The 18,885-nt window shown below is 32.7% G+C and overlaps 2 protein-coding genes across 3 annotated transcripts; one reads left to right on the plus strand and one right to left on the minus strand.

Moving 5' to 3' along the window:
• Positions 1-1,568: 1,568 nt before the first annotated feature.
• LOC143913422 (uncharacterized) lies at positions 1,569-7,564 on the minus strand. The gene is made up of 11 exons (XM_077433189.1): positions 7,129-7,564; positions 4,353-4,521; positions 4,098-4,271; positions 3,885-4,016; positions 3,645-3,784; positions 3,337-3,530; positions 2,768-2,863; positions 2,558-2,692; positions 2,366-2,476; positions 2,176-2,290; positions 1,569-1,979 (listed from the first exon to the last, which is right to left on the minus strand). The coding sequence occupies exons 1-11, from the start codon at positions 7,255-7,257 to the stop codon at positions 1,725-1,727; spliced, it is 1,650 nt and encodes a 549-aa protein (XP_077289315.1). The 5' UTR covers positions 7,258-7,564; the 3' UTR covers positions 1,569-1,724.
• A 2,429-nt stretch (positions 7,565-9,993) lies between these two features.
• Positions 9,994-18,573, plus strand: sp3 (phosphatidylinositide phosphatase spermathreecae). Of its 2 annotated transcripts, XM_077433168.1 has the most exons (17): positions 9,994-10,077; positions 10,152-10,272; positions 10,749-11,158; positions 11,243-11,491; positions 12,015-12,378; positions 13,164-13,356; positions 13,423-13,588; positions 13,660-13,821; positions 13,911-13,981; positions 14,244-14,492; positions 15,048-15,278; positions 15,367-15,535; positions 15,795-15,984; positions 16,070-16,176; positions 16,249-16,363; positions 16,442-17,529; positions 17,608-18,573. In XM_077433168.1, exons 2-17 carry the CDS (start codon positions 10,176-10,178, stop codon positions 17,707-17,709), a joined length of 3,963 nt encoding a protein of 1,320 aa, XP_077289294.1. In that variant the 5' UTR covers positions 9,994-10,077; positions 10,152-10,175; the 3' UTR covers positions 17,710-18,573. The 2 variants fall into 2 exon arrangements, with proteins under 2 accessions (XP_077289294.1, XP_077289295.1); XM_077433169.1 differs by lacking the exon at positions 14,244-14,492.
• The last annotated feature ends 312 nt before the right edge of the window (positions 18,574-18,885 follow it).

Raw genomic sequence — 18,885 nt, forward strand, 5'->3', positions numbered from 1 at the left:
AAGACGTTTAAACAAAAATGTAATTTGAGAAGTCATATGAAACACTATCATAAAATTTATAAATAAAATAATTGGCCAATTTGTTATTAAATTTACCTTCTATAATCATCGCACATAAAAATATTAATCAAAAGTCACAGTTTAGAACAAAAGTTAAACATTTGGAAATGCATCTCAAATTTTTCATTTAATTAATAATAAAAATAATTAAATAACATTAAAACGCATGTCACAGAAATTAGATACTTGTCTTCCCCGAGCATTTCTTATCTTAATGTTAAAATTTTAATTATTTTCTGAGCAAAACTTATCAAATACCAATAATGTTTTCATTTAGTAAAATTAAAAGTCCTAAGCTCGGTACTTATTCATTAATATCAGACTTAAGACGGCTGGACACCAGCGCCTTTTCCATACAAACGTATTACACTTCTCCCTTCCTCAATTATGGCACTATTTTTTATTATGCTATGGATATCCACCATTGGCATGCATCTGTGCTTTTATTTTTTATATGAGCTAGGAGCCGCCTAACATCTATAAAATCGCCTCTTTTTTACACCCACGAAAAGAGTCCAGCGTGCTTATTTAACGGTCCATTTAAAAAAAAATAGATGCGCACAGTTGCATATAAAATATCTTTCTCATACCGATGATAATTTTTTTTTTTAAAATTGGTCCAGTTTCAGAGTAGAAAATTGGAGAATACGAAACCTTGATTTTGTCGATTTAAAATACGTATTATCTGGTCGAAGCGCAACTGTCGCATTCACTCAATATATATATTGTCACATTCACTCAATATATACATAGAATTATATTATATTATAGAATTATATTATTAACAGAATTATATTATTAATAGAATTATATTATTAATAGAATTATATTATTAAGTATATAAGAACAAAATTAAGGTTTTGGGTGTACAGCCCTCTTAATTCTTGGCTTTGTTGAAAAATTATTATTTAAGCCTCCAATTGACCTGTTGAGACAACGCCCATTAGGGCGAAAACACATTCAGTAGTATGGGACGTCAAGTGTCCTTGATATTGTTCAGTCGGATTAGCAAAGTTCAGAAACCGGAATCGGCTCTACCTGAGGTAGTGGACGCTTGCACGGACTCGCCATCTCAATTCTGTTCCCTGAATTCTGATTTCAGTCTGAAGAATATTCTGATTTCAGTCTATTAAACATCATTATGAACTATTTTTTTAATTAAGATTACACAACTTTAGAGTAAAAAATCAGCGCATAGAAACAAATAACGAAGCCTTGGAATGTTGCATTCTCGATCGATTGTTCGACAAAACATTCAGAAGATTAAGTTTTTAAGATTAACAAGATGTTATTGAGAATGGTAGACTACTTGGGCTATTTCTGTAAACACAAAAATGAAAAATTATACTCATCACTTCAAGATAGATTATTATAATTAAAAAAAAAAAAAAAAAAAATTTTGTCCATACCTACATAAGTTCCCTTCTTTAAAAGTGACATAGCTCAGGAAAAATCTCATCCAAAAATATTTACATACATATGTATTACAAATATATACACATTCATCTCCAAATTTCCAAAATTCTTTAATTATATATTTTATCATGATTGAAAAATATAAATTTTAGCAATTTTTAAAGCAATAACCAAACAAAAAGAAGTTTATTAAATTTATTACAAAACTTTTACACAAATTAATCAATATATGCACAATATCATGTTTATTACGGTAGACCCTCTTCTAACTTCAGTGGCGTTTCTTCTATTTTGATATCATTATTACCATATTGCTGAATTATTTGTATATTTTCTTTCATCAAATCAAAACTTTTAGAATTATGACTTTGGTTTATCATATTTGTTTGTGACAAATCTTGATTAAGTTCAATTGAACTATCTTGAATTGTCATTTCTTGATTTAATCCAACTAATTGTTCAGTACATGCTGATGTTAGAGTGGATAAGTTAATATGTTGAATCTGTAAATAATTGAAAAAAAAAACCTGAATTTTGCATATTAATAACGTACATAGTGTCCATAATATTAATTAAAACAGTGATTCGTGTCGACTCCAATAGCAAATCAAATTATTGATTTTTGAACTCACAATTTTATTTTATTTGAAGAGAAATTATAAATATTTACAATTAAAATATACATAATTCAAGACGTACTTTTTTTTTTTCATCTTGTAAAATCTGTTCTTGGAGGTAAAGTTCTCTATGATGTATCTTGTTATGATACTTTAGGTGATGAGCTTTGGTGAACTTTTTATTACACGGTCCACATCTGAAAGTCAAATAAATTATAAGAAGCAAAAAACCAATTTAAATAAAATAAAATTAATGTATGAGTAACACTTACGAATATTTTTTTTCTCCTGTATGTGTAAGCATATGATTAGACAATACATATGAGTAAGTAAAACTTTTTCCACATACAGTACACTGGTAAGGGCGATCTCCAACGTGTAATCTACATAAACATTTAAATGTATTAAGAAAACTAGAAATAACTTTAAATATGTCCAAGATTATTGCATTTTCGAAAAATTACCTTTCGTGTTTTTGTCTACTACCAAAGTCGGAAAAGAATCGACCACAGTATCGACACTCGTAAGGTTTAACCCCAGTGTGTCTCATCATATGTCTACGTAATTCCATGTTTAAAACAGAAGCATAACCACATATTCTGAAAGAAGAGTTGTTTAGTAAAAGTTTTGCTGTATTCAAAAATTTTCTATGACAAAAAAAACTGTCTTGATACCTGCAAACAAAAGGCTTGATACCTAAATGACGTCTTATATGTGCTTGTAATGATGCATTTGATCTAAATGAAGATCCACACTGATCGCATGTATGCCTAAAAATATAAATTTTGTTGAGATTTATAAAAATGTTTAAGTTCTATCATTGTGTTATGAAAATCTATGGTTCTGTCACGAACAGGGCAAATAGATATCTACTTTCATTGATTTTCATTTTACTGGGTTTAATTTGTATCTCACGTTAACAGCAGTTTAATAATTTAATGAAACTAATAAAAACCATGTAAAAATGGATAAAATTACACGTAGGATTTAGTTTTCAAAGCCAGAAGAGAACATGTATAAATGATTAAGTTGGCGTGTTTGTATGTTTAAATTGATATGCTGTACAATGCTGCGGCCAAATGGCAGTTCCTTTCGGGGCATTGAGAAATAAATATGGTTTAAGGCGCTAAATGAGTCTTATTGACTACCTTACTGCGTGTCCTTTCACAAATAGATTCTTACTTACATATATATTTTATAAAGTCGGCGTTTGGAACGTTGACGTAAAATTGAAAATACTCACACTCGTTCATATTTATATTTCTTGGGTTGCTTTTTTTTATCTTTTCTAAGAAGCTCTTCGGGAATTGGCGCTGAATTGGCTAATATTGTTTCTTTGAGCAATACATCTTCCTCATCTTTCTCATATTCATTTTCAAATTTTACATTTTCAAATGATGTAGTTTTTTTGGTTTTGCCCTTACGTTTTGTTGCGACCTGGAAGAAAAAGCAATATACAATAAAAAAACTTAAAGAAAGAGCAATAAATAAAACAAGTACCGGAAGAAAAACATTGATGCAACAATTATGATAAGATTAGTAAATATTTACCTTGTCATCAGATTTTTTCAATATCTGTAAGAAAGTACCATTATTGGGATCTAGCTCTAATTGGAGAACAGGTTCTGTCTCATTTTCTTCTGATGGTTTGTCATTTTGAATAAAATCTTGGTAAATTAAATCGTTTGATTCTAAATATTTCAGAAAAAGATGAATAAAATGGAAATAAATTTTCAAAAATTCTATTCAATCAAAATTTATTTTATATATTTTTGTTAACATTGTATTTACCTTCATTTTCGAGGGAAGTACTCGATTTATCAGCTGCGTTTTCTACATTTTTTTGACTGTCGTTGCTTGTTTGAGACTCTTCTTTTAATAAATCATGTATTTTCTGACCTTTACGTGTATACGGTGACGTTTCTAAAACAATAAAAAAAAAAACTCATAATTTTTTTTAATTAATTTGTAACAAAACTTTATGAAATGATTTTAAGTGAATACCGATTAATCCTAAAGCATCGGGGTATTTTCTCGGACGACCTCGGCGTTTCTTAGCGTCTTCGGATGATAAAATTCGTACATTTGGCCAATTTGACTTTGATTCATACTCGATAGGAATTTCGTAGCGTAAATACTCCCCATTTTCTTGCTTGATAGAAATAACTTCAGTGCCAGCTGAAAAATCTCTATTATTAATAAAATTCAACACAGAATAAAACTGCTATTTTGTAGCATTTAATAAGGCGTAATAATTACCAGATTTTGGACTAGGTTCCGATTCTCCGTGAGATTTTTTGAATTCTAATAGACATTCCTTTAAAGTTTGATTTGAAGAGACGCACTGTCGTTTAAATTGATACGCTGACAGCAGTCTGTCTACACAAGTTAAACATATATTTGATGGCAATGGCTCGGTATCGTTCACCTTAAAATAAAATGTTTAATCATTAACCTTAATATTTGCTATTTGTATTCTTCATCTTATTGTCATATATATGAAATTTACTACATAATCGTATTCTTGATTTTACAAAATAAAATTTACTGATTACATCTAACTCATAAGATTTTGAAACATGCAATTTTAAATCACATCCTATCGTAATTTCAAATCAAATTTAATGCACACAAAATATTTTTATTAACCACTGTCTTTATTATATCCTTTTCCCCTAAATTCAATTCGGCTATTTATCAGAAAAATGTATTTTTCGGTAAAGAAATAGTCCAGGGACTTCTAAAGTTTCGTAGTAATTAATTTTTTTTGATATTGCAAAATCTATATACCTATATAAACGAAATATCATTAATTGGACTACAAGACGTAACCGTAAGACGTACAAGACATATATAGACGAATCATAACTTTTTTATTGAAAATAATGGAAGAATGTAATCCTTATAAAGGTCTGTTCATACCTATCCAGTACGTCCCGTTTCCTGCAGGTGTCCGGCAAGTGCGGATAGTATTCTTTGGTACATTATATGGACGTATTCATACTCCATTCGCGCATGCGCATTTACGCATTCATGCGCGTCCATATAGAATGTACTAAAGAATGCTGTCAGTACTTGCAGGATTCAGGTCGTGCTGGATAGGTATGAACAGACCTTAAAGAGTATAATATAAACATGTGTACTTCAACTACCTACTCGGAAAAATGAATGTGATAAAATGCATATAATAGAAGAAAATATTTTTTTTTACTTTCTTTAAATTGAGAGTTTTTGGTATTCTTGTATGTATTTGTTTATATAATAAAAAGAAAAATATTTTTATTTTAGTGTCAATACGATTTTAATACATTTTTTTCAAATTTAAATCCGAGACATTTAAAATGGTTCAGCTAACATTAGTAACAGTCACTGTTGTAGAATTGAAGTTGAAAAACTGTTGTGGAGTATCATCTTTTTTTTCTCTAGTGAAAGAATACAAAGAAATGTACTTCTTTTTAAAGGTTTTATATTTATATTATAGCCATACCTAGGGTTGACAGGCGTCCCGATTAATCGGGATTGTCACCGGTTTTAAGCCTCGTGTCCCATTGTCCCGACAGAACCTTTCGGGACGCCCAAAAGTCCCAGTTTTTAAATGTTTCTATTATGCATACTTTTTAAGCATTTTCGTCCATCATACATATGTACTATTACGTCCATCATACGTTCGTAGTATATTAATGGAAAAGTCGGAAGTTCAATTTTTACCCATCCAAGTTAAATTGATGTTAAAGAAATACAAAGTTAATGGAATAATTTCAAAGGGACAAATTGATGGATTTAATAAATAAGTAGCAAAGTTTTATGAAAAATTGACAGATTATTTGAAACAATGGACAATACATTAAAAAAATATTCTGTGTTTTCCTGGATGAGCTTGGAAAAAATACCAGAATGGCCAGATATTGAATATTTAAATACGAAAAATATTGTAACAAATGTCACATATTTTTTCAATCAATTTGTTTCATTAAAAATATATATTAAAAAGAGAATTACAATACTAGGGCATAATGGTAACGTTGACAGAATATTCTCGTTAATGGTGATTCAATGGACTGATGAAATAAATAGACTTTCTATATATGTAGTTGAAAGTATTTAACAGTGCATTGAAAACTATGATTTCAATTATTGTCAAATGTATGATTATGTCCTTAAAAATAAAGTAGTCTTTCGAAATCTAATGAAAAATATACGAATTTATGTTTAAAATTGTTTTTATTCCTGTGTCTATATTTTTATTTATTTTTGACTAATCTTTTTCCTATTAATAAATAATTATTGTTAAAATTTGTTGATTTTATTTTCTTATGTAATGTAAATGAAAAATGAAGTAGAAGCTACATGGCAGCCCAAGCGAGTCAAAATCTTGGGGATAGGAAAAAACTAAGTAGTCTAAAACTTTTCCGGGTGGGGAGGTCCCGGTTTGACTTTGAAGAAATCTGGCAACCCTAGACATACCTACATATTGTAAAGTAATTTTTCGAAAAAAATAAAAACAAAATTTTGATAACATCTAATCTATAATGGGCTATAAAATAAAACTTGGGTAAATTAATAATTGTACAGGTGACATTTCACGACTAACCAGACAAATGTTGAAAATAAGAAAAGTTTGTAAAATACCAACTGAACTGGTAATTCAGAACATATGGCTACTTAATGTCAATATTCAAATACTAGCATCTAAATAAAAAATGAAACACCCCATTTCCTGCAAAGAAAAAAATGCGACGCGACATAACATAACCTCAAAATCGATTAGTATTCAACTAACTCATCAAGCATCTTATTGCCATAACCTAAAAAGCGTGGATAAAAAAAGGTTGCCACCCCAAAATGTATTGTGATGGAAAAAATGACAGATGTTGCCAGCCTGCTATAGGCTCGAGTTTTGGCGCCGATATTGCCATCAACAAAAGAACTTTGGCAAGTGGCGAGACTCCGAGAAGATGCATAATGTATATAGCAACATCGTCGGGGTGGCCATTCGGACGACGAGCACTCGGCTGTCAAATGTCTGCTCGCTTACAATAATGTCGCTGCAGAACAAGTATTTGTCTTTGAGCGGCTCGTTGTTCTCGTCCGTGTCGAAGAGCGACACCAGCTGATTGTCCTGACCGCTCTGCAAACACACGCGGCACAGCAGCTCCCACTCCATAACGGATCGCTTATCGCCTACCGCCTCGCCTCGCCTCGCCTCGCCTCGCACCGCACGACCCGACCCGACCCACCTACTCCCGTGACCGAATCTGACACTTGACGTTAGGACAAAATGGCCGCGCGATCGATCGCCGACGCGCGTCAACGGATCCTGCGCTCTGCAGTCCTACGTCATGCGAATTACGATTTGCGCAGTTCTACTTCCAACCAACGCCGCAGCCGACTCCTCCCTTCCCCCCTCGTCCTTTCACCCTTTTCCCCCCCGCATTTTTCAGCTAATGCTCGATATATCGATCGTCGTAAATCACTATTAAATTCAAATAGTTCAAATTCAAAGTACACCAATACATATTGGCTTAAAAATTTAACTTGTTTAAACGTAACATAATATGGGGAAAAAACATGCAAAACAATCAAGATGTGAACACCCTCGCCATACCGTGTTGTATGCAAAAATCGACAAAACATCACATTGTTTTGGTCGTTAAAATGGAATATACCCAAATATATCCGTCTCATTTTCTATTGGCTACGTCCACACTACCGATATCTTACACCCGATATTTTCGAATTTTCCATATCCAGTTCCCATATTGCAACCTGTGGTTGCTGGTAAAGGGACTACTAGTCAAATGTGAACCTGTCACAGGACAACTGGTCGCTCTAGATCGGTCACTCGTGATCATCCGTCACGCTAAAACTGGTCACGAGAAAACTAGTCACACGCTAAAACTGGTCACGAGAAAACTAGTCACACGCTAAAACTGGTCACGAGAAAACTAGTCACACGCTAAAACTGGTCACGAGAAAACTGGTCACACGCTGAAACTGGTCACGAGAAAACTGGTCACACCCAAAAATTTAAAATTGGTCACACAAACAAAAATATTCTCAAATACTTTTTATTTACGAAATTTTTATTATTATCGACTAGACATATGTATGTTCGAGCCAAAGGCCCTCGTGGCCGTGGCCGTGGCCGTTGTTTGTGGTCTTCGCGGGTATCTGTCAGCCCATCTGACGTTCGCATCGTTCGCATCCGAGAAGGTTGGCAATCCATCAATGGCTGCCGAGTATTGGTTCCACAATTCTACCCACCTGACGAAGTGAATACAATTTTTTCGATGCTTCATGGGGTGTTTCCAGACGAGGCCATTTATCAAGATGTCGCGACATATTTATTTACGACCTATGTATCGACCTTGTATTCACTTCGTCAGGTGGGTAGAATTTTGGAACCAACACTCGGCAGCCATTGATGGATTGCCAACCTTCTCGGATGCGAGCGATGCGAACGTCAGATGGGCTGACAGATACCCGCGAACTCCTCGCGAATACCACAAACAACGGCCACGGCCACGGCCACGAGGGCCTTTGGCTCGAACATATGTCTAGTCGATAATAATAAAAATTTCGTAAATAAAAAGTATTTGAGAATATTTTTGTTTGTGTGACCAATTTTAAATTTTTGGGTGTGACCAGTTTTCTCGTGACCAGGTTTCAGCGTGTGACCAGTTTTCTCGTGACCAGTTTTAGCGTGTGACTAGTTTTCTCGTGACCAGTTTTAGCGTGTGACTAGTTTTCTCGTGACCAGTTTTAGCGTGTGACTAGTTTTCTCGTGACCAGTTTTAGCGTGTGACTAGTTTTCTCGTGACCAGTTTTAGCGTGACGGATGATCAAGAGTGACCGATCTAGAGCGACCAGTTGTCCTGTGACAGGTTCACATTTGACTAGTAATCACCGAACCGTGGTTGCTATTTAGGAACTGGTTATGGAAAAATTCGTAGATATCGGTAGTGTGATATCCTCCCAAGGCAAACCGATGGGTACTGCCGGAATTATGGAGGGCCGTGTAGCTCGCCAAAGATTTCAGATTACGGCCTTGGAAAACAAGAAATAGCGTTGGAACACGCTGTATTTGATAGCTCCATCAAATACCGTGGTAGATACCTCTAGTGTTAACGCTGCCAATGAGTGGCATTCTGGTGTCCTTTAAAAATATGTATGTATACCAATAATAATTTGAATTGAAATTTTTATTTACATTTTTTTCAATATTTTCGTTTTTATTGAAATAACGTTTGAAATGATAAATATAAAACAAACTGGGCATTTAAATAAATAAAACAAATAACAAACGTAATGACTTGAAATCGTAAGTGAAAGTAAGAAGCTGGTAAAAAATCAAATATACTCGTCTAAAGAAATTAGTGAAAAATCGATTTGACATACATATATTTTTCGTTTTGTTCAAATTTCCAAGTTTTGTGCAATTTTATTCAAACACTATAATTGCTAGTTTTATAATTAAAAAGCTTAATAACTATCTGATTTTATTTACATATTTATTGAATCACAAATCCACAAAAACATCGGTGCTATGCCCGCTTTAGCTTTTTTTAATTTAAATTTTAAATTTTTAATTTTTATATATGGGAGCAGAAAACTCATAAAGAATATTTTAGTTCTCATACTATATTATTATCTTATCATTATTTCAATATGATTTAATCAATCAAGGCTCTACACCTCTCCTAGCTGCGCCCATAATCGTAATAAATTGTTATTCAAATTATGCTCGTTTAAATATGTATAATTTTCTTGGTTTGATGAGACTTCATATACTTATATAAATCAAATGGTAAACAAAATTATTAAAAACATAGAAAAGCACCTATTCGAATTTCGAATTAAATATATGCGTAGCTTGATTAAGATTTGCGCTTGCGCTTATCAGCTGTCAAACCCTCAGCTGTCACAACGCATCCGCCGCTATTATATATCCGTGCGTCATGAGCTATCTTTGACAGGTACCGTGGTTAGTAATTGTATTACTCTTTGTTTTGTCAATATTATTGGTTTGATATGCGTTCACCGACTGTTTGCTTTCAGCTTCGGGACGACTGTTATCACATAATGGAAGTGTTTCGCTCAGACGAGTTTTATATATTTGTGCAGGAGGCAGCCAGCCTTTGGTGGAACAGAAATACTGCCGAATTTTCATGCAAATCTGGTATAGTATTCATGAGTTTGTCAGAGTTGTCTGTTGATAATTTCATAATGATATTGGAAAGGCTAGGGGATTGATTTTTTTAAATATGTTGTTTCTCCATTTTAGTGTTTTTTAACCTTGCAATACTCGCGTCTTGCTAATTTCTCGCCTCTCTGATACCATTTAAATAGAGTAATTGACTATTACATTATAGTTTACCCTAAAAGTTAATTTGTAATAACATGTTATTTAATCTATAAAATTTTAAAAACCAGATTTACATTTTTGAAATGAATCTATATTGAATTTTTATAAATTCAGGGTTATCTGAATTGATCTATGTATGTATGTATATTTTGTCCATTTCTCTCAGTATATATTTACGTACATATGTATATGTATAATGTGGAAATATTACCAGGCAATTCTGACTAAATTGATGTGTAATTTTGTAAATTTATCATCTTAACAATATAAATTTTCTCATGTATTCTTAGCGTGGGATTTATCGGGCTTAGAGGATATAGAATGCTTAGGTATTACACCGGCTATTATTGGAAAAATAGAACATGAAGCTATTTATGAACCAAAGTTGGTTATAGTTAAAGATTGCACCCCCGTTGGAAATTTATATGATGACCATATCATATATAAAATCAAATCAATTTCTCTGCTTCCAATCGGCAACGAAGAAATAGAATTGAACCTCACGCCATGTAAAAAACATTCTACTGGTTCTATTTTGAAAACTCACGTCGTTGAAAATATAAAAGGTAATAAAAGGGATAGTGGAAAAGGCCTTTTTGAAAATTCAGTGTTCGTGAATAAAACATGGGGAGCGGTAAAAAGTGCTGGGAACACAATAAAAACGACAACTCAACAAGCGGCTGCCATAGCTACGTCGCAGGTATGTACTCAAGTATCATATTTTGGATTAGTTTTAATTTTTATTGAATCATTGGTTCAATTTTAATGTTGTAATTGGTTTCAGGTTAAACAAACAGTTACAAAACGTCGTGATTCGAAAGAACGTGACCGACTGGAAAAGAGAATAACGGAAGAATTACACAAAATATTTGACGACACTGATAGCTTTTATTTTTGTAAGACAGCCGATATTACAAATTCATTGCAGCGTTTGGAAAAAGTTGACGTTTTATTGCCTGATAGTCGTTGGAAGTATGCAGATGATCGTTTTTTTTGGAACAAATATATGCTGAAAGATATTATTAATTTGGGTGTAAGTATTTTTGTATTGAGATATATTAATATAATACCTTTATTTAGCCAGCAGTATAGCTTGGTGGTTGCGTTAATTTTAACCACCGAGAGGTAGCCGGGTTTGATCCCGTGGGTTGACCTCCATTGAAAATAATTTATTCCGAGTATTATCTGTAATATTGCTGGTCAGCCTTAGATATTTATGACTCCAAGTTGGTTGTTTCCTATCAGAGTTTGCTAATTTATCTGATTTCGTTGTTGAAACGGTTCCTTATCAAATTGGCAAAAACTATCTTACCCATGTCACCACTAATTGAATATGATTTAAAAATTTGTAATGTATAAATTTATATATGTACGAGTTTAATACCATAGATGTCGTTCAAGGGCAACCCGTAATGACGTCATAGGAAAATATAATTTTTTTAATATATTTTTTTATATATATATAACCAGTTAAAAACACTTTTAATTAAATCAAATCTACATTTACATCTGACATTATCTTATAATTGAAATTTTACTTGTTTTATTCAATGTAGAGTCCTGCTTGTGAACCATGGATAATTCCAGTTATTCAAGGCCATGTACAAGTTAGACAATGCGAAGTGGATGCTGGCGAGTGTTCTCAGCATTTGAATACTGAATCTCTTAGAGGAACTGCAACTCAACATAGAGAAATCTTTACTCTGAGCTTAATATCCAGACGATCTCGATATAGAGCTGGCACCAGATATAAACGTCGTGGAGTTGATGAAAATGGCTATGTGGCAAATTATGTCGAAACGGAACAATCGCTTGTACACCGATCACATCGAGTGTCATTTTTGCAAGTTCGTGGATCAGCTCCAGTTTATTGGAGTCAACCAGGAATGAAATATCGACCACCGCCACGTCTAGATCGAGGTACTTGTTATATTCAAATGTGCACGGTAAATTTTTCTTTATGAACATTATTAACTAGTGTTGGACCCGTTGATTTCAACGGGTGGTTTCGAAAAGCAATTGAAACTCGAATAAAAATAAAGTTAAAGATATTGAATCGACTGGTTTCGGAAAGAAATTGATGCACGAATTACGAATGACAAATTACGAAGTGATTACGAATTACGAATTACATTTTGTGCATCGCCGACGCCTCCGGCACCCCGGGGCCTTCGCCCCCGGCGCTTCCGTCGCTCCGGGGCCTTCGGCCCCAGTGCCGCCGACGCCTCCGGCGGCCGCATCGCACCCAGCGCCCCTGATGCCTTCGGCACCCCGGGGGCTTCGCCCCCAGCGCCGCCGGCGCCCCCAGCGCCCACAATGCTTTCGGCACCCCGGGGGCTTCGCCCCCAGCGCCCACGATGCCTCCGGCACCCCGGAGGCTTCGCCCCCAGCGCCGCTGTCGCCTCCGGCGCCCCCAGCGCCCCCAATGCCTTCGGCACCCCGGGGGCTTCGCCCCCAGCGCCCCCGATGCCTTCGGCACCCCGGGGCCTGAAAAAACTGGGAAACTGAAAAACTGAAAAAAATGAAAAAACTGAAAAAATGAAAAAACTGAAAAATATGAAAAAAATTAAAAATATGAAAAAAAAAAATTTTGTTCCCCGTACATTATGTTCGGCGAGCGTTAGGACACACACACACACCCACACACACACACACACACAGATTACCGTCTTTATATATATGATTCGTATTGCATTTTTTTCCAGGTGAGCTTGAAACGCAGGTCGCGTTTGAAAAACACTTTGATAGTGAATTGGGAATTTATGGACCTATTTGCATAGTTAATTTGGTGGAGCAGGCTGGTAGAGAGAAAGTCATATGGGATGCCTATAGTCATCATATCTACACTTACAATTGTCCCGATATAATATACACTACATTTGATTTTCACGAATATTGGTAACTAAGACGATATAAAATTAATATTTATTTTAAAACGGTTATGCTCATGACTGTTATTTTCAGCCGTGGTATGCATTTTGAGAATGTTACTGTTTTAATTAATGCTCTTATGGACATAATAACCGAGATGGGATATTGTTGGAGAGACCCACAAGGATATATTTGTCGTCAGAATGGTGTTTTCAGAGTAAATTGTATCGATTGTCTTGATCGTACTAATGTTGTTCAGGTATTTTAAGATATTTAACTAGACTGACTATTGAATTTGTACAATGTTTGAGATTCATTGGAATTTTATAGACGGCAATTGCCAAAGCTGTGCTCGAACTACAGGTTACAAGATTAGGTTTATCTGGTCCGGATTGGCCACTACCTGTTGGATTACGTACAACTTTACACGAATTATGGGCTGATAATGGAGATATAATAAGTCGTCAATATGCAGGCACTAATGCGTTAAAGGTTTGCCTTTCGACTAAATATGTATCTATGTATGTATTTTCTGTGTAAATTCATAATTCATACTTCACGGTTTTATTTTTGTATTTTAGGGCGATTATACCAGAACTGGTGAAAGAAAGTTTACCGGTATCATGAAAGATGGAATGAATTCTGCCAATCGGTTAGTTAAAATTAGCAAGAAAATATAATAGGAAGATCGTATAGGATCATTATAAATGTTTAAGTTATATGAAGAAATTAAATTTTTATATGCCTTCTTATGTGTAATATGCAAGATACTTGTCTTTTTAATTTATTCATATTTTTTTGTTTATCATAAGGGTTTCTATGCTGAATTTTGACAGTAATAATGAACATTAATGATGTTCGTATTTTAACATTATTGGGATGATTTTTACGCATACGTTTTCATTCTTATGCAGATATTATATACAGCATTTTGTGGACACATTTCGTCAGTGTTGTCTAGATATAATACTAGGAAATGATGTAAACGAGCAAGATTTAGACCAAGAGTTGGAATTTTTAACGAAGCTAAAAACAATTGGCGACATAGCTTGTACTGCTATTGTTCCGGCCGATATCCCCGCGTCGAAAATTGTCCCAGTTTATTTTAATCAAGTTGCCAGAAATGAGATTTTTTTATTTGACGCCACATGTAGCCTTTCCAGGTCAGTTTCCAAAAGATACTGGCTTTGATTTGCTATAGCAATTTTGTATTCTTTGACTATTTGTTATCGTCACATACATAAATATTTACTAAACATATAAACATATTTTTAATTATAACTGTGTAACGTTTTTTGTATTACATACTAATTTATTAATTCATTGAAATTTGTGGATTTAAAAGAAATATTTTTATTAAAAGTAATGTTTTAACGTTTGATAATACTCTACAATTTAACAAAGTTTTTTAAATATGGTAAACTTGCACTTTTACAAGATCTTTTTCTTCGAGATTTATAATAATTCTATAAGTTTTGTAATGTTTTATCTGCAATGGCTTACTAACACGTGTTCTAGTACGGGTCAAAATATTAATTGTGATTTTATTGAAAAAATGGTGTGAGAAGAACCTTATTACATACTAATCAAAATATTATGTAATATGTATAGAAAAATTGAATAATTACTAATAAGTTTATTTGTGCATCTGTCTTAATAATTTTTTTTTTATAATTTTAAATGGAGTCAAATTATTAGTATGATTTATTTTTTTGCAGCTATTATCTATCTAGATTTAAAGACGCTTTCCGCCAAGCTACTATTGATTTGATGTTGGGCGAGGCAGAAGTAGGTGAATTGATGCTACAAAACGATGCCGGTGAGAGTGAGGATGAGCGGCAAGCTACAGCCGATCATGTCAAACAACTCATTGAGGATTGTAAAAAATTGCTCATAAGTGAACCTCACAATGTTGTTGGAGCATGGGGATTGATTGATGCTGATCCAGGGTATTTTTCATTATTCGATTTCGTTGAAATATGTATATATGTATATATGATGCCTACAATTTTGTCTTAAAATTTAATGTTATTTTAGAACTGGAGATCCCAATGAGACAGAAATGGATAGTATATTGATATTGACTCGCGACAGCTATTTAGTTGCTGATTATGATGATCAATCTGATCGTGTCACTAAGTTTCAACAGTTGGCTCTAAGCGATATCACTTTTATAGAATTTGGCATTCCTGAAACTTCATCACAGGTCATTTTTTTTCGTTTGAAAATTTTATGAAATACTAGTAATTCCACCCAGCTTCGCTCGGTATTCATAACATTCATTTGTTTTTTTATTAAATTTATTTGAATCGAAAAAAATTAATATTCAACGACAGCCAATCAGAAAAGAATTATACACACAACGAATTGTCTTTGTTTTGTGTATAAGATATATAATGTTATATTCTGAAATTTGGTTATCTTTTATTTTTATTTAATATAATATTATGTATGTAAAATTCCAGATGTCTTTGACGAGCTTAAAATCTAATTTAAGTCTTAGTGGACCCCGTAAACCTACTGAAAACAACCCTTGCATTCGAATACATTATAAAATAGATGGAAATGATGGCTTTTTTCACATGTTTCGTTCTACTAATCTTCGCTTTTTTAACAACATGGCTATATATATTAAAACTGCCGAAGAAATGCATGGTATATTTAATAGTTTCTTTAAATATTTATAATTTATTATACATACATGTGTCTTTTAAAATAATCTTTAATTTTTTTTTTTTAGAATCTCTTCGATCAATTTGTGAATGTTTTATGGTGACTATAGATGTTGCTGGTTTGCCGAAAATTCAATTTAAACAAGGAGGAAAATTAGATAGAAGGAAATCTAAAGTATAATTTATTTTAATATCTATCCCTTTTTATGATATATTCGGATTCTTAATATTTCATTGATTTATTTAGGTTCGACCAAATAATAACGGCGGTGGTGGTCGTAAAACACTTTATTTGGAATTGTCTGGAATACCAGGGATTACAAGGAATTTAAGTGAAACGCAATTGGCTATTAAATCAGTTGGTTAGTATGCATAGTATGTTGTAACATACATATGTATGTATTTATTGATGGATTCATTTGACATTTTTTTCTATTTAGGTTCGAAAGCTCTCACTAACATGTCAGAACAGTTCTCTAAATTAAACAAACTTGGTCACACATTTAATACACGTGCAAAGAATGAAATAACAAAACCATTTAAATTAGAATCTATTGGTAACAGTGCAAAGACAACGTTTACAATGGGAAAGTCGTCAATCAAAAAAGCGGTCAGAAAACACACTAAAGGTGGTCATTCAGATTGTACGAGTTCGGATAATTCTTCAGAAGATGAAGGTAAAACAAATATATTTGAACCGACTTTGGATAATTTTGAAAATTGTGTGAGATATGTTGGAGATAACCCATTGCTCAAGTCCACCACTGACGCCAAAGATAACGTTTCATCAACATCTATACAACCAGATTTAAATTCGGAAGCATATTTAATGGAAAATCCTCTGTATTCCTCGAAAATTGATAGTCAAACTTCTGGGAATGATACATTTTCATCTGATTTTTTACCCGATAATGAGTCAATTGACATAGCAAATACTTCCGAATTAGAAAATAAATTAATCGAATCTGATGACTCTGCAGAGCATAAATTTACCAATGTTTATAACCAGACATCTTCCGGCGTTAAACTAAATCCTTTTGATATTGATAATGAGAATGTTGATGGGGCTCAAATTATGGGCTCTAATTATTTCCCCGAGATTGTCAGAAGCGCAACTCCTGAAATAACTATCAATTTTGACGATGCCTCATCGAAATGGGAAATGTCTGATTCAAAATCGAATCTTTCAAAGATTCAACCGCCATCTTCGCTAAAATTAAATCAGAAACTTTCACACAGCTCGGGAGAAGTTGATGTAAATCCCAATGCTAATGCTATGACGGGTAGTAATACCCCATTTGAATCTGAACAATTTAAAGATGCTACTAATCAACCAGTGCGGTCAAGTTCACAACAAGACATGAATCTTAGTATTAGCCAATCTCAGAGCGAAAGTGCATTGAAGCAACTTAAAAATATTACCAGTCCAGTTGCAAGTGTTACAAAGGATTTGGTTCTATCACCTTTCTCCAAAATCGCTAAAGGCATGCAAAGTCTTGGAGCCAATTTAGATCCGAGGAAAATCAAGGTAATTTTTTTTGTAAATGAATTTTTATTATATCTATGTAACAGTATGTATCATATAATTATTGTTTATTTGTTTTAGACTGGTCCGATGGTTAAACAAATAACTGAACAACAATATGAAGAACATAGAAAGTTACAGGAAAAATGGAAAAAATGTAATACACGGCTAATTGCTTTGTAATTATTATTTACAAAATGTACTTGGGACAGAAGTAGAAATCCACAGGTCTTTTTTTACCTTGGATATCTGTGGGAAAAATAAATATATTTTCTAATTTCTGAACTCTCTGAATTTGTTATGTAATATTTTATATTGAAAATGGAATTTTTTTAAATTGTAGGTCCATATCTATATGGCCAGAATATTTGTTTATTTGGTTGGTAAACGATGGTCAGTAAGTTATTTTATCAGCCACCAATTGCTTATTTGTCAAAAAATACTAAAAATAGCTTACTGGCCGTTCAACATTATTTAGTTTACACTGCTGTTATTGAATTCTTGTAAAAATGACTGACCACTTAATTTATTGCCATTTAAATATACATACACATATTGTTTTATGTATCTACATACATATGTATGTATAACTTCTCAGTTTATTGACTATCATGTTACTTCGAAATAAATTTCACTTTAAGTTGTGCAGGCGCAACAGCTTCTTTCTGAAATGAAAATGGCTTATTGAATTGTTTTTAAATTATTGTCTTTTTACGCTTTAGGTATTTTTCGATCTGTGATAAGCCATGTTACCTTTGCTTTAATATGTGTTCAGTTTAATAACAATTAACTGAAATTAAGTATAACATTTTAGAAACTCAAATTTGGACAATATTTTGTATCCTATGAAAAAGGCTCAACTTAATTCTATTTACTTATGTTTATGATGTTAAAAAAAGGAACAAATTGGAGAATGTATTTTAAAAATCAATTTTATTTATTTCTATATTTCGTAATTAGAATTTTTCATCTTTAGATGAATTGAGATTTTATTATGGATTATTATTACGTATTTTATTAAAATTTCCCACCTGGCTTTGTCAAATTAAGAAAATTTGTTAATATTTGAAAAATAATTAACTTTATAATATATGTATATATATATATATATATATATATATATATATATATATATATATATATATATATATATATATATATATATATATATACATACATACATACATACATACATACATACATACATACATACATACATACATACATACATACATACATACATACATACATACATACATACATACATACATACATACATACATACATACATACATACATACATACATACATACATACATACATATATATATATATATATATATATATATATATATATAT

The sequence above is a fragment of the Arctopsyche grandis genome, chromosome 6 (genome assembly GCF_051622035.1).
Source record: "Arctopsyche grandis isolate Sample6627 chromosome 6, ASM5162203v2, whole genome shotgun sequence".
In the NCBI taxonomy this organism is placed as follows: Eukaryota; Metazoa; Arthropoda; class Insecta; order Trichoptera; family Hydropsychidae; genus Arctopsyche; species Arctopsyche grandis.